Source organism: Phalacrocorax carbo, chromosome 2, assembly GCF_963921805.1.
Source record: "Phalacrocorax carbo chromosome 2, bPhaCar2.1, whole genome shotgun sequence".
Taxonomy (NCBI): domain Eukaryota; kingdom Metazoa; phylum Chordata; class Aves; order Suliformes; family Phalacrocoracidae; genus Phalacrocorax; species Phalacrocorax carbo.
Genome location: NC_087514.1, coordinates 165,031,249 through 165,048,137, shown reverse-complemented (window position 1 = coordinate 165,048,137; position 16,889 = coordinate 165,031,249). Strand labels below are relative to the sequence as shown.

The 16,889-nt window shown below is 42.0% G+C and overlaps 1 protein-coding gene across 2 annotated transcripts in view; it reads left to right on the top strand.

The window, feature by feature from the left end:
• LOC104042268 (meiosis-specific coiled-coil domain-containing protein MEIOC) overlaps positions 1-16,139 on the top strand; it is a 37,424-nt gene extending 21,285 nt beyond the window's left edge. For both annotated transcript variants that reach the window (XM_064445168.1, XM_064445167.1), the window contains exons 5-8: positions 461-2,273; positions 5,903-6,037; positions 6,145-6,325; positions 9,062-16,139. In XM_064445168.1, the coding sequence (XP_064301238.1) occupies positions 461-2,273; positions 5,903-6,037; positions 6,145-6,325; positions 9,062-9,318 (2,386 nt within the window). In that variant the 3' untranslated portion in view covers positions 9,319-16,139. The remainder of the gene's footprint in view (positions 1-460; positions 2,274-5,902; positions 6,038-6,144; positions 6,326-9,061) is intronic.
• The last annotated feature ends 750 nt before the right edge of the window (positions 16,140-16,889 follow it).

The following is a 16,889-nucleotide window of genomic DNA, read 5'->3' as shown; positions in this document are numbered from 1 at the left end:
AAATATAGAAGTGTTTTTCTTTACTTCAAATGCCACTAAAAATAAGAAGGCAACAAACTGTTAGAAATGCAGATTTTTCTAAAGTTTTCCCTCAGCCTACAGCATTTGGGGCGGGGGTGGGGAATCTAATTTTAACCAGTAGGGAGTTGACCGAATACGTTCAAATCTACAATATTTAATAAATCCAAATAAACTTTGCAGTTATGAATATACACATTAAAAACATTAGAGATCAGCATTGGTGGCTGGATTTCACATGGCATTTGCTCAGCTGCAGTGGGAATTCTTTTTCCCTTCCCGTATATTTTGGAGGAGGGCTGTGTATGTTTAGCCAAGAATGAAATGGGGGGGGGGGGGGGGGCGGTTTGGGGAGGGGGTGTGTATAACCATGAGATGTGAACTGTTTTCATGTAAGAAATGTTTTAAAACATTACAGGAGGTTTATTTAACTTTGTTACAGGAATTCTCTTTCAAGATTGTTTCCACCTATGTGGGCACCTGATCTTGGAAGCAATGGTGAATTCTCAGGGTTCTCGGGGCTCTCATCTAAGCACTCTGTTGACAGTAAGGATTTTTCAAACCTGATGGGCACCCAGAACTACTGTCAGGAACACTTGCAAAAGTCTCATGATGTGGAGATGTTGCACAGAGGTTTGGAAGATCTTCATTTCATAGAGTCTTGGCTTTCTCCGTCTGGCCCTTGCACTCAGCCTGATAACATTCTGAAGAACACTTATCCTGAAAACTGCTCTTTGCAAAATAATAATACAGTTCACCAAGAAGGGTTTTCATTTCAAAATGCAGACTATAATCAGCATTTGTGCAGTTATGACCACATGAGGTTAAATGGAGACTATGAAAAACTGGGTTCCAGTTTTAGCACTTTTTCTTCTCAGAACAGAGTGAAAGAAGGCACTAGCATTCCGAAAGAGTATTGGAAAACTGAAAGAGCAAGAGGCAAAGTTATGAAAAATGATGCTCAAGAACAAACTAAATATTCCCCTGATCTTTCCAGTCAGCCTGCTGATGACTCTTGGGATAAAGTGTCCCAGGACAACCACTTGTTTTCGAAGAGATATGAAAACTTCACAGCTGCTCATAAATTGCAGTCACCTGTTCATCCATCGCTATATTTTTTCAATCAACCCCCTAAAGAAAATTTTTCTGGAGGGACAAACAGAAAACTGCAGGAAACCCATGTGCAAAATGGTCATCATAGCTTTCCTGTTGGGGATGCTTTTAATAATAATGAATGTAAGGTCCATATTAGTCCTAAAGAATGCTCTCATAAAGTTTCAGAATATGATTTATCTGTAAAAAATGTTATGCAAAACGGGAGTTATTCATTGTACCACGGACGTATGTGGCTGGATGGGACAACTGCAAGTCCGACAGCTGCGTCGGATATCGCATATGGAAAGCAAGTGGTAACAAGTCCGCAGTCGTCTTCAGGTGTTTCCACCATGTCGGGTGGTTCTCCCACCCATCAGTCTCTAACACAGTCCTCCTACTACTCACAGATCTCACCTGTCCTCCCTTCAAGGAAAGATGGAAGGTTACAAATACCGAATGGTGTTTCTAATAATTTGGGAGTTTCTAATTTTGTCTCAGAAAATCAGAAGCAGATGAAACCCGTTGGACGATCACAGCGCGATTCGTTGACTAACAAGGAGGGGCAATGCCGGAAATTCCCCATTAATTTTTCATCTGATTGGTTAATGCAGCAGAATGCTGTCAGTGAAGACCCTGAAAAATACCACAGATTTCCAAAAAAGCAGACCCAAGAAAATAATAGTAATAAAGACGATAGAAGGGGCAGAAGGAATTGGATTCCTCACTTGGGGTATACAACCCCAAACCGTCAGCAGTTCAATATGTTCCAAAAAAAACATGAACAGAACAGTGGTAGCATGTCAGATTTCATTAATCCTTCTTTTCTTCCTTCTTTCCCATTAATGTCTGATTTTAAGCAAAATCCCAGCTTTCCTCAATTTAATCACCACCTGTTTTCATCAGCAAATAATTTTTTTCCTCCGTCACCGTTTCCATTCTCAGAACTTGTTGATCTCTTCCATTATGATGATTTTAACCACTTGAATCCCTTCATCAACGATCTGTTTTGCGGGGAAATAGCTGCACCGTATTTTGCCTTTCCAACACCATTTAATAAGTACAGACCTCCAAGAAACCGCAGCGGACCTGCTAATGAGCTTCATATCCGACTGGAGGAGTGCTATGAGCAGTGGAGAGCTTTGGAGAAAGAGAGAAAGAAGGTAAAACACAACTGACGAGAACTTCCTATCAAAGCTGGTGATCGCACAAAACGATCTATAGAGAGTAGGTACGCCGGGCTGTCGCTCCTTTTGAGGAGGCGAGAATTCTGTTGTCACGTTGTAGACGGCGTTCTAGGTATTTAAAACTAATGACATCTGCTTTGAATATAATGCTTGTATTGTTGAGCATGACTGGTTTTAAATCGTGTGTGGCGTTGAGCTTCAGTTTCTAAGTCTCTTTCCCCGTAGATGGGGGTGTTACACAACATTTCTCTCTAGTAACCTACGCTATTTGCTACAACAAATGTGATAACAATGTCACTGGCCAAAGCACTGAATAATCATTACCTTGGATGCTTTTCATTTATATGGTCAATAAAACATCCTTAGCTAGTTGTTATTGATTCAGTAGGCCTTTGTTGCGACTCTAGAGCCACCAGGTTCATATTATGGTATAGCAGAGCCTTCTCTACCACACGTGCTTCTTAAAGTCCTGCTGTTTTATGCACCTTAATGCTCTAAATGTTCATATTGCACAGTTTGGTTCAATGGATATCTTTTCTTGTCCCATACTCCTTCTTTCCAATTAAATCTTTAACTGAAGTATTATAAAGCCAGGCTCTCCTTTTCCCTGTGCAGTTGATTAAGGAGAGAAACGTGTTTGGTGTGTTTTGGCTTTTTTGGGTTTGTTTTTTTTACTGTCAGTGATATAGTGGTGTCTTTCCCTTATTCTTTTGGGTGGTTTTTTTTTGTTTTACTGAATCTTTGGTTTAGTGAAAAGGAAGAAAATAATCCTGATCACCCTGTACACAGCCATAGAGAAAACATAGTGTTTTGAGCGGATGTGGCTTCTCCCAAAGGACAGTTTGGTTTATACTCTTCTTGTTACAGTCACTTTCCTGCCTCAGAATCTCTTGCTAAGAAGTGTTGCCTGAGAGAGGGGATCACACTGCTGATAAATGTATTACACTTGGGAATGAAAGCTCTGAGCTCAAAAGGAGCAGGAGATGCTTTCCCAGGAAGAGTCAAATCTCTCAACTCTGTGCCAGCTCTTGGAAACTAGGTTGTTGATAATCCATTGTCCTAGTCATACATTGAGGGCCTGTCTACTTCCTCCATGCTGGAGAAGACTCCTGGTCATTGGAGAGAGAGGCAGGTATCTGACCAAAAAGGATCTCTGGAGAGCACCTTTTTCTTTCCAGCATCAGCTGTGAGACCTTGCTCATAGCCTTTTAGAGGTCTAAATAGAACTGCCTGTCTTGTTTGCTCAGTGATGGCCTTAAGCAAGACTCCTTTCTGCCTGTCCAGTCTTTTACCAGGAATGCTCTGCAGGTGAGAGAGGGCAATGGTGATTCTTTCTCCAGCTTGTCTGAGGCAACAGCATTTTCAGAAACTCTTCTACACTCTGTTGTGGGAAAGGAGGCGGTTCCAAACCTGCTCATGCAGGATTTGGGTCAATTAAGTCATTTGGGAAGACTGAATCATAGTTTTTATCTCATAGTGTATGTTTTTTCTGTTTTCATCATTAAAGGATTGTTTATCCTCGTACTGTGTTCTTAATAATCAAAGGGATTTTATAATTGAACTTGATCTGGTCCATTCAAAGTGGTCCAGTTTTGTCCTAGTGATGTACTCAGGCTGTCTCAGTCCTTTATTTTTGTAGTTACAGACTATACCCGCAGGTAGCTTTATTTATGAGTGTAAACTGCTCTCAGTTGTACAAGGCAGCTGCTGTAGTGTGGATCACATTCCTACAACCGAAATACCTGTTCCTAAGAAGGGGATGACTGCATCCCAGCTGCCTGACAGGAATGTACCTGGACTGTGTTAACCCCTGTTTGTAGGTGTGGTCCAGGAGAATGCTAGTTGCCAGGGGTTAAACTCTCAGAAGCTGTTTTTATAGTCCTATCAGCCTGAACTATCCCAGGACAGTGGCAAGAGTTCTGCTTCAGTGTTGTTTAGCTTACCAGTGTATGTACAGCTCACCTGTACGTATGTACATACGTAGGAAGGGACTTTCTTTTGAGATGATCACCTTTTTGATATTCTCACCCTAAGTGAATTCGTTAAGCGTGTAGACAGAAACTCCCCCTGGCAGGACTTGCATTTAATTCCATCTTGTCTAATCTGTCAGCCCTTTCAGCTCTCAGAAGAAACCTGTTTATTGCAGCTGCTATGGAGTTCATAGTGACAGTGGGCTTACCTGCTTCCTTTTATAAATATCACTTTTCCAGGGATCTCTCATTTAAAAAAGGTCTACAAGTTCTCTGTTTGGAATTACCTGCAATATTAAATGTGCATATAGATCAGTACAGAATCACAGATTTACAGAATGGTGAGGGTTGGAAGGGACCCCTGGAGCTCACCCCGTCCCACCCCCTGCTGGAGCAGGCACCCCCAGAGCAGGGGCACAGGGCCGCGTCCAGGCGGGGGGTGAATGTCTCCAGGGAAGGGACCCCACAGCCTCTCTGGGCAGCCTGTGCCCCTGCTCTGGCACCCGCACAGGGAAGGGGTTTGTCCTCATGTTCAGGGGGAACTTCCCGTGTTCCAGCTTGTGCCCGTTGCCCCTTGGCCTGGCGTTGGGCACCACTGAAAAGAGTCCGGCCCCATCCCCCTGACACCCACCCTTCAGATATTTATAGGTATTGATGAGATCCACCCCCAGTCTTCTCTTCTGTAAGTACTGCAAATTGCTTACTAGCTGTAATTCTTAAATGCCCCGTGGTGTTACAAGAATTCATGACCCTTTCTCCATCCATTATTTTCTGAATGACTTTCAGACTTCTGAGGTGAATGTGAGTGGAGTCTGTCAGCTCTTGTAGTTCATGTTAGGTGAGGGCAGAGATTAAATAATATAGATTGCGGGTAAAGCAAAAAGAAAAGGACTTCAGCACATATTTTCAGTACAAACGTGCATAGTGAATGTGGACTTAACCTTGCCTTGAACTGCAGTGTGGTAATCTTTCTCTCCTAAGTCCACTGTACACTGAAGAAGGAACAAGATGGAGAATCAGCTGCTAGTTGTGTCTTCTTTTTTACTCCAAGTGTAAGAAGTTCCTATCCGAAAATAGGTTTGGTGCTGTTTAGTCACTGCCTGCATTGTATGGTGGGTTGGCCAGTTCCTTTCTCAGTGGGGAGTTTGGCAGCTGTGTTGATGACTTTTTCAGAGCTGATACCAGTTTATGTTAACCTGGCTTAATCCTGATGCACTTCAGATGCAATTTATGCTGGTGTGACCACCTGTTTCTCTTGTTAATTATCATAATGTGTGACCTTTGAGAGATGCAGTGAGAGGCATTGGGTTTAAATTCCTGGGGTGCTGTACACAAATTTCTTTGCCTAGGTCTGTGCCCAAGATTGGTTAAAATAAAGCTGTACAGCTTTGGTTCCAAATGTTGCTCTGAGTGTTGTATACTGAGGTGGAGCTGAATTAGGGAAGTACTCCTCCTTTTACAGCACCTGGTTGTACATCTAGACAGATATTTGGGGACGTTTTTCTGTAAATGCAGTCAGAAGTAAAGATAAGTGCACTTCTAATGTATTTGAAAATTCAAAACCACCCCCAAAATATGGATTGTAATATTGTACTAATTTTAAACATTGACAATGACTGTTTATTTCCCCTCCAGACTGAGGCTGACCTTGCAAGAAACTTTCCAGGAAAGCGCATATCTAGCTCAAATAACACTCCTGTGTCCCGACTTCCTGCTAACCCATCACGGGTGGATCGTTTGATTGTCGACCAGTTACGAGAACAAGCCAGGGTAAGCCTCCTTGAGCCATAATTCCTGTACTTCTTTTTGGTTTTATGTTTGCTTGTTTAATGGAAACTTATACTTAGTGATTTTGGTGTTGCCAATGTGTCCGGCAGGTGCTCACATTAATAGGAAAAATGGAAAGGCTTTGCGGTACCCCTGTACATGGTAACATATCCACTACATTGGAACACCATATGGAAGCCATTCACGCAACACAGGCGAGGCGTAAGGATGAGATTATTAATGCTGCTAATCCGCAGAGACAGGGAGCGCCACGTTATAATAATGAGAAAGGTAACTGCTGCCCATTTCTGTAGTTTTAAAAGCTTTTTCAAAGATCTAATTGTGAGAATATGCTATTTGAAATATGCAATTTTGAAATATGCAGCGATTCTTGTAACTTCAACAAAAAAATTTCTATATCTAAACCTGTCACTTTTTAAAAGACTTCAAATGACCTTAAGAGATCTTTTTTCCTTTCTGTTTTCCTGTTACTATTGATAAACACTTTGAAATTTTCTCCTCTTGACTAAAGAGAACTGTAAAAACTCTTTCAGTGATGCTATATAACCACAAGTATTTGTCTGAAAAGTAAAACTGTACCTGTTTTTAAACAAGTTGAATTTTTTCTTTTTAGTGGCATTGTTAGTCTTTCTTTTCTCTTCAGCTTGTAAAATTAAAAAAAAAAAAGTGTTGGTGCTGTGGTATTTGACTGTGTCTGTCTAAATCACAATATCTAGATCACAAAACCACCAGCAATTACATTTCACAATTCCTAACTCTGTTGGAGTCAAGCCAGAATAATTAGTAGCAGTAGTATGTTCTTCTGTAGAAGTAATGCAAAACTAGGACAAATCACATTCCCTTCTAATAGCATAAGCGATAACTTACTCTTCAGTACAACACCTGTACAGCTGATACTTATGGGAATTTGGGGTTTTGAGGTAAAGATCGTGTTATTTTTCTTCAGAAAATACCTGTGTCTCAGAAAACTATTTCCAAAAAGGAATGTGCTTCCCCTGCCTCACCCCCATCCTCTTCTGGATCCTTACTCAGCACTGTCCTGTGTTATTTCCTGCAGTGAAGCTGACAGCTTGTGGTTCCTTTGTCCCAGCAATGTGTAGGGAATAGTCCTGCCTTGGAAGAAGGGAAAGATAAACGGTAAAGAGAGTCAAAATGTCTCATTCCACAAGTTAGGTGGCAAGCACCTTCTTAATGATGTCATATCCTTAAAAGCAAACAGCCTTCTAAAATTATACAATTTTTGGAGTAATGTGATATCAGCCCCAAGCATAAGCCAGGAAGCAGGTGGTCATCATCTTATTAAAAAAAAAGAAAATCACACATGGTGGTTTTGATAATGCTTTATAGTGAAAGTGTATGGGAGCATTCACAGAATCATAGAATGGTTTGGGATGGAAGGGACCTTCCGAGGCCATCCAGTCCAGCCCCCTGCCGTGAGCAGGGACATCTGCAACCACATCAGGTTGCTCAGAGCCCCGGCCAGCCTGGCCTTGGGTGTTTCCAGGGATGGGGCATCGACCACCTCTCTGGGCAACCTGGGCCAGGGTTTCACCACCTTCAGAGTAAAAACTCTTTTCCTTATATCCAGTCTAAATCTCCTCTTCTTCAGTTTAAAACCATCACCCCTTGGCCTGTCACAACAGGCCTTGCTAAAGAAGTCACCCCCACCCTTCCTACAGCGCCCCTTTAAGCACTGAAAGGCCGCAATAAGGTCTGCCCACAGCTTCCCTTCCCCAGGCTGAACAACCCCAGCTCTCCCAGCCCGGCCTCGCAGCAGAGGGGCTCCAGCCCCCGGAGCGTTTCTGTGGCCCCTCTGGCCCCGCTCCAACAGCCCCGTGTCTGTCCCGTGCTGAGGAGCCCCGAGCTGGAGGCGGCGCTGCAGGGGTTCTCACAGAGCGGGGCAGAGGGGCAGGACCCCCTCCCTCGTCCTGCTGCCCGCCCTGCTGGGGATGCAGCCCAGGGCATGGTTGGGGGTCTGGGCTGCGAGCGCACATTGCCGGCTCGTGTCCGGCTTTTTGTCCCCAAGTCCATCTCCAAAGGGCTGCTCTCAGTCCCTCCTTCCCCCAGCCTGTGTTGATACTGGGGGTTGCCCTGACCCCTGTGCAGGACCCTGCACTTGGCCTTGTTGACCCTCATGAGGTCCTCTCCAGCTTGTCCAGGTCTCTCTGGATGACATCCTGTCCTGGCATGTCAACTGCACCACTCAGCTTGGTGTCATCTGCAAACTTGCTGAGGGTGCACTTGATCCCACTGACTATGTCATTGATGAAGATATTAAATAGTACTGGTCCCAGTGCAGACCCCTGAGGGACAGCACTTGTCACCAGATGATCATTATTTGAACCATCCATGTATCACGCTTATAGTTAGAAAAATGGCAGTTAGTATTTACGATTAATGGTAACATCAGCAGCGTAGTTATGTTTCTGACAAAGAGCTCTGTTGCTGTGGAGTGTCTCAGCACAACCAAAATCACATATAGAAAAGCCTTTAGTCTGTTTTCAGCTGTGAAATACGTGTTTCTTTGAGTTCTGCTGGTGGTGGTCATGTTTCCAAAGGTGGGCAGTGAGCCTTTCCTCACGGTGAGGCTGGATGGGTGTCAGCACCACTGCAAGGAAGACAAAGGAGGAAAAAAGGATTGTATCGCTCTCATCTGGCTGCAGTTGAGTAGGTAGCTTCACTGGTTGTACTTGCTGAGTGTCATTGTAGATAGTCCCCTCCGATAACATTAATTAAATGGGCTTAATTGCTGTTATCGCAGGCCTGATGGTTATGCTGCTGAATTTTGGTCGCTGTTAGTGTGATCTGTTACAGCTCTCATTTGCAAGAGAACCACGCTAACTGATGGAATTCAACCAGCACAGTACCTGGCTACAGCGTTAGCTGTTTCCTGCGCAAACTTTGCGTACTGGTGATGGCTTGAACAAATTTCCAGAACTTTAAAATGTATTAATATTTCCAGCTTGGTACCCCAGTTTAACCTGTAATGTGTTTTTTCTGTTGTAGACATTCTGGCTCTGGCAGCTGCCATTAGAGAGTTGGCCGCTTCCACACGCAAGGCTCGTACTGCTTTATGGTGCGCGTTACAGATGACTTTGCCAAAAAACTCTTCAAGCGGCCCAGTAAAACAAGAAGCTGTTGAAAGGGCACTGCAAGGGCTTTGTCCTCCAAACACAAGCACACAAGAAAGAAGCAGCGCAGAGCATGAAAACGACGGAAGCAAAAAAGAAAAACCCGAGGAGCCCGTGAGGGTTCTGGAATAACAGCAAATAATAATAACAAAAGGGAGGCAGAAGGCTGAGGACTAGAAGGGAAGGGCGAGGCATCCTGCGTAGTACCGGGGAAGGTGTTTTTGCCAGGTTATCAAAAATCAAAAGGGTTAATATAACTGATCAGTGCTGCAATTCTATTACTGTGATTCTGGTGTTGAGAGACACATCTTGTAATAGTGTTAATGCAATTTTAATATTGCTGGTATTGCAATGTCTGCTACGTAAGAATTTTATTAATAAGAGGAACTAAACAATAGCTGAGCATTTCCTTGTGCGCTTATCCGAAGCCGTGCATCAGCTGTGAGTCAAGTCATGACCTGAGAAACCAGATGTGGTTAAACTTAGTTCTCCTTTTTTTGTTAATGATACAATTTAGCATTCTTTAAAAAAAAATCTGTTTGAAAGGTATTTCGTAATTGTTCTGGGGTGGGTTTTGCACCATTATATAGTTCTTTTAAGTGCCAAAGTGATCACGAAGTAGGTTGCATCCCGTGACTCTGTACTGAGCAATCCACCCTCCTGTGCTGGTTTTGTGACAGGGAGTCAGCCATCCAGGTTATCGCTAGCAGTTTGACAAGAATAATCAGTATTTAATGTTGGTTGCGTGAGATGCTTCAGCAGTTGTGCTGCCAGTTCAGTTTCTAGCTAAACCAGTGTAAACTGAGCTTTTCTAGAGCATAGTCCATTTAAAATTTTCCATTTAAAAAAAAAAAAGATTTTGTAGATTTGCAGTAAGTACTGCATTGAAGTACACATTAGCAGGTGATATAAAATTGTCACTCAGGATTAGAAATTAGATTTATTGATTCCTCAGTGGGTTTAAAAACAGTAACTATATAACATAGTATGCACTTAATTAAAAAATTATTGTTTGTTCTTAATGTAAGCTCATGGTACTATGATTTTCAGAAACATTCCATATTTATTTTAGTGTGTTTATTGAATGTTTATTTAAAATTCTATTTTAGTAATATAAAGTTGGATATTTTGCCAAATCTTCCGAATAATCAGATTTAATGATTTACTCAGGAAATATGTATATTGTTATATAAATACACACGTGGTATATAGGGATTTTTTTGGGGGAAGGGATGTTTGCAACATATTTACACAAAGCTAACTATATACTAGGTTACCAAAGCTGTTTAACTGATTAATTTTTCGCATGGAAGATTTAATATATTTAATTGCTGTTAACTAGTCTCCATTCTGTGGCTTAGACAATCAGAAGTGTTACGTATCGGTGTGAATGTTCAGGGTGAGAATTAGAAAAGAATGAGTAAGTCAAGTCTTGTTCTTAGGGCACTTATAAATATTTTAATGCTTTAACAACTGTCTTACTGTTACACGATCTCTTAACGCGTACTAATAACCAACTAAGGTTCTTAGGGGTCAGTATATTAATGAATGGCTGTGGAGAGCAGTTCTTATTTTAAACGTGAACTAACTTGGGGATATGAGCAAAGTTTGAAAGAGAAAAATGAAGATTTTTATGTTCCATAGTGTTCAGTGTTGCATTAGACATTTTGTGGATAAATATATACTTGTTTCCATATATGTATGTACTTGCCAAATGTTCCAGATGCAGTTCTGTAGTCTTGGATCTGTGGATGTTTCTAGAGCAGATGTAGTCTCAATATACCATCGTTCGCTGTAATGAGGCAGTAGCTACATACCTCTGTAGAAAAGGGTTACCCACGCCTCACTGTAATCCACTGAATACAGCTTAAAACCAAGCGTCGATGGGAATCGGAATCTTAGTATAGCAAGATGATTTTTTTTCCCTAAAGAAGTTGAATTCAACTTAAGAGAATATTTTCAGCCTTAGCCTAAAACACAGGTAGTGGAGAGAGTTATTTTAGTGTGAGTGTTTTCTCTGTGTGTATGTGCGATTTGTTTGCACAAATTCATTTAAGAAGGTTAAATTTGCATTTCTGAAACTAACTAACTATACTCCACCGTTTAAAAAGTGGAGTCTACAGTGTTTCAGTTAATTATTTTGGATTTCTAATTATGATTACCGTGTTGACAGGAATCGGAATCTGAAAGTCTCGGTGAGCTTTTCTGTTTACGGAACAGTTGTAGTCCTGCAGGATTGTTTTGTAGTGGTGAATGTATAGGGCATAGTAGGTCCCTATCGTATTGCTCGTGTGCTAATTATTATTGTGAAGGAATATGGTCTTAATCGGTTCATAATATAGTTAACGTGCCTTTAACAGTCTCATTTTTCCAAAATGGTAAATAGCTGTACGCTCACTTCTGTTTCAACCGCAGTCTAAAAAGGCATTTAAAAAGGGTCACGGTGTGGCTGCATTTGACTGTAGCTAACAATTAGCCTACGCTGTTCGTGTCGTTCTCGCGTACTGTTAAACCGGCCAGTTACGGGCTCTGTAACAAGCGTGAGTCGCCGCAGGTCACGTGTGTCGGTACCAGGCTTTTCCTTGCCACGCCCTACCGATGCGAGCAGCACGCGCTCCTATTTCATTTGGCTTTGCTCAGTTTCCTTCCTAAAAATTCTGGGTCTTCATATCAAAATGATTTGGTGCCCATTTCTTTAAATTCTTTGATTATGGACAGCTCTAGACCTATAAAGACAAAAGTCCTTTCAGAATGCTTCAGTTCTGTGGCTTTATTACGTACCCTTTGATATTTCAGGGGGGAAAAAAACCCTGTGTTTTATAAAACAACCACCTGGAGTTGCAGCTCTGTTACAGTCATAAAATACCTTTAGCTGCCTAATGTTTAATTTGGCAACAATGTACGAATTCTGTAAGTATTGCACTGGAATTTTGGTATGAATAAGTAAGTATAATGCTTCGGGTTTTAGGGACTAGTTGTATTCACATTTTACTGACTTCAGTGGAAGCAGAGTTAAGGTATGAGGTCACACATAAGCCAGAGAGGTGGTTTTGTTTTGGGGTTTGCTTTGATTTTTGGATTATTTTTTTTCTTTTCCCGCTTGTGGAGTAACCAGGTAAAAATTAGTTTACTCCCCCCACCTCCCAGCTTTGCTGAGATTTAACAGTCCTTTTTTTTTTTCCTGTTTTGACTTATTCAATTTAAATTTTTGAATGAGGTAAAGAAGGTAGTGGAGTTTTAGCTAATAACAGTAGCAGTGATACTAGATTGCTGCCGTTTAAGCAAACAGGGTACTTAAGGGTCCCTTCTCAAGTCAATGTTATTTTTAGGGTGTATGTTTTGGTAGTTGGCAGTGAATCTTTAATACTTTAAAATCCCAAATTGATTGTCCAGTACAGCATAGATTTAAGAATTACAATTATTTCAGTATTCTGTATAAATAACTGGAGGCTTCTGGTAATTTGACCTTCTTGATTCCCAGAAGAGATGCCATCATCAGAGTAAGAACTTGTTTAGGTTTGTTCTCTCTGCTTTTCTTGTGTATCCACAGAATCCCTCTGGCCATGAAGTTAGTCTGATTGTATCTCTATAAATGAAAACTAAGAAATTGGTATTAGCTTGTCATTATTTTTATCAGAACAGCATCCAGGGAGACTGTCTAGGTTCGTGGTGCTTTCCTTGCTGTGGCCTTTTCAGGAGTGTCTGTGAGACTATTCGTTCCCAAACTACTGCTGTTGTTTTTTTTTCTTTCCAGACTGAATATTCTTCTTTTCTCTTGGCATTTACCACTGCTACTAATCTTTTTGTCTGTACCTGGATACGTATAATTTTGAAATTTTTTGCCTTACAGCTTGGAATCTGATACTCTGGTCTTCATGAGTCTCCTCTTATTATTCCTGGTACCTTTTCTCTTTGGTGAAGTAAATGAATAGTTACAGGTGGAGATTACGGGAGTGAGAGGCTTTGTGGAGGTACTTGCTGGCCATTTAGCCTTTACCACTTTTTCAGAGAAGCGGAGAGATACTCCAAAATTTTGTGGAAAGCTTCCTAGCTTTAGTCCTATGTGTTCTTCCAGAAGTGAGCATGAGTGCAGCTTCCTGGGATTATGTTTCATCTGTTGTCCGGGCCTTCTCCCATTCTGTTTGGGGAAATAATGAAGGAGAGGGGAGCTACAAGAAGAATGGAAACACTGAGCCACAGGAAACCCTGCTTCCAGCAGACAGGACCATTCCTCTTCGTGGCTCCTGTGGTCGGAAGGGTGTGAGCCTGAGGGACCAGGAGTCCTCCTTTGCCTAAACTGTGTTTCCCCTTTCCCCATCTGCCGCTCATAGATGCTGTCAGGGTTCAACTGCTGGACTTGTGGCAGAGTTGGCTCACCCTTGTCCCGCTCTGGCAGCCATCCTCCCACCCTTGTATGTTTTTATCACATGGAAGCAAGCTGCTTGTCAGCCTGAGGAGCTCAGATGGGGCTTGGCAACAGCTGGTTCAAACCACCGGGGTATGGTCCTCCCTCTTGGATCAAGACCTCCAAAGATCAGCGCCTCTCGACTGCTGTCTGTAAGGGAAGAGAATGAAGTTGGATTTAAGATCAGCTTTTCTAGACTTCGAAAATGACAAATGGCACAGAGTACTTAGCATAAAACTTCCACTGAACGGTTTGTTTTTGAAATCTGTTCTTCCTCAAGCAGCAGCGTTCGGCTTTGCTCAGTGGGATATTCTCAGATACACCGTTTATGTTAGGTCACAGCTCTAGCTGTGTAGGAAGTAGGGTTTCTGTGTTTAAATGCTGTAAAGATTATGCAACAAACAGACCTTAAGCCTATATGTATATTTTTTTAAAAGTTACTATTGTTACCTGCTCTGCAAGCTGACTTCCCCCCACCCCAATTCTCTGCTTGGGAGCTGTGATGCCAAAACGCTTCATGTTGGAGCAACCCAAAGCAGTAGGGCTTTTTTCTTTTGTTCGTTGTGTCTTTATTGCTTTGACAGTGTATGTAATCTTGATTTAAAATTCAGTTTTACAACTCTACTTTATGGCCACAGTCTTCTATAGGATTTATTTTTTTCCTAAGAGCATCATCAAAGTGGAAAAACTTGAGTTCTCGATTATGTAACTCGTGGCGATTGTATGCTATATTGAACAAGAACAGGGAATACTGCACATCAGTGACTACATGACAGCACTCGACTGTCAAACAGGTCTCTCTAATATTATTTTAAATAGGTGCATTTGCAGTTAGGCTGCTGGAGAGATGGGTGTGGTCCTGCTTCCACTGCAGCCAGCAGCTTTAGCAGGTTTTTGTCCTTACCTGGCGTTGTTGCTTTGCTGGCACGGTGTCTCGAGTTAGGCAGGCTCTTTGTAAATACAAGCTCAGTAGTTCACCTTGAACAGTTGTTACCCAGAAACTCCAGGAGGATGTGTTCCCAACCTTTTTTTATAAGGTTTCTCGCTACACTGACAACTTAAAATCAACGGGATCATTCCGCTTTCTTTTAAAGCTGAGGAATATCCCTCCTGGAGAAACTTTGGCCGAAATAAATTTGTGAGTTTCGGGGAATTTTGCACCTTGTTTTATCCCGATCTGCTTCAATGGAAATGTAGCCTTAACCATACTAAGACCTTGATTTATTTCCTCTGCAGTTTGTCCATCTTGTCACCAGCGCTCTCTTGTTTTGTACAACTTTATATGGAAATCAGGCATCTCGGGCATCTCTTACTTTTGGTAGATATTGCTTTCTAATTTTTTTTTCTTAAATAACAACTTTGCCAGTTGATTTTATCACTTATATAGAATGGACGGTCCTTATTTTTTCTTCATTAGCAATACTGTAATCAAAGGTGCAAAAAAAAAAAATGCGTTTGGTGTATGTAGTCTGTGCTGTTAGAAATTGAAAATGTATCAGGTTAGGAGCAACTTTTAAAAGAAATTGAGGAACTGGAGCTATAAATCCTCTTTGCTTTTTTGCCAAAGGAGCTTTAAAAAGGAAAATATTTGCATCTAGTGTGTAAAAGAGCTTGTTAGAGAGAACAAATAAATCAGAGTCAACTTAAAATCATCGCCAGAGCAAGATTGCTTTACATTTTTTTACTGTATAGAATACAACTAACTTAAAACTCGTTTATGCACAGTAATAACTTAACGAGCATAGTTTTTTCACAGAATTAGGCTATTTCCAATATATACGGGAAAAATAAGTTTCCTTTTATTTTTTATGACGGATATACAAAGATTAATAGTGTCTATATTTTAATATACTGTTTGGTGTCTGAAGTATCTCTTTTACATGTTTGTTGGTCAAACTCATTGACTTAAAATAGCAAATTTTACACTGCTAGTCAAGTATTGCTGGAGGAGGATTTTGAGTTGATCCATTCACTAGGCCCAACAGAAATATGTGACAGTATAATTTAGCTTAAAAAAAAAAAAGTCAATTGTTGATTAGACAAGACTTTAATCATTAATCAGTTTAGGCTTATTTAAGTATTTCTGTAAAACAACTGGATGTTTGAATGAACGCTGCAAAAATCTTACTTCTACCTCTTGCGTAACATTCTTAAAATTATACTTCACAGATCTCTTTGGGTCGTACCTCGGTATTACCGGGCGCTGGTACACCTTAACTCGTGACCTTCGTCTGCTTTTCCTTTTGTGTTTCCGTCAGTCGGTTTCTACGGGACGGCGTGCGGCCGGGGCTGGATTGCGCTCGCCGTGTCAGTAGCTTGAGGCAAGCCGTGCACACCACCGCGCGTTTCTGTTCAGCGAAGGGTGCAACGGTCAGCAGAGGTTCAAAGGTTTGTGTTACAGGGGTGAAAGCCTCAGAAGTATGAGAATTCTGTAATAAGTCATGGCCAGTGTAATTTTCTAGTATTTTTATGTACGTGATTTGATTCCTTTTATTTAAATAATCAACTCTGTTGTACTTATGTCCCTAATAAAGAGTTACGGCTTCTTGTTTTATTTAGTTCAACTCACGTTATTTATCAGCTGCTGTTCTCCACGTGAGATGAATTTGGTTTTGGTAAATCCGCCTTGAAGAGACATGTTATGTGTTCTGGTTTAACGCAGTTACAAAAATTAAAATTCTTCATGTTTTATGTGACTGGTTTTGTTACCTTAGCAAACTCTGTGGAGGAAGAACGGGCAGTTTCGGTTGGCACTTGTTGTGCCTGGGGGGGGAAGTCTTAGTGAATTTGGCATGTTCCTCAAACTAAATTACTTGACCAAGTGTGACAGATCTGGTTTGTTGGCAGAGCTTGGTGGCTGTAAGCAGGAACAGAACTCCTTCGTGCTGAACGCCCTGAAAGACACTGAAAGACGATGTGCTTTGCAAATCACCGACGTGCAGATCTTGAGTCCCCTCTCCCTTCCTCAGTGAGATAAATTTAGGCAAATCTCAGGTATATGGAAACTCTTTATATCATGGAGTTGCACCAGGTAGGTGTGCACGTACACAACAGGGCAAGTGCCGGATTCTGCACCTGGGGCAGGGCAGCCCTGGCTGTACAGAGAGGCTGGGGAACGAGGGGCTGGGGAGCAGCTCCGCAGGGACCTGGGGGCTCTGGTCGATGGCAGGCTGAACATGAGCCCGCAGCGTGCCCTGGCAGCCCAGGGGGCCAGCCGTGCCCTGGGGGGCACCGAGCCCTGCATCGCAGCCGGGCGAGGGGGGGATTGTCCCGCTCTGCCCCGCGCTGGGGCGGCCTC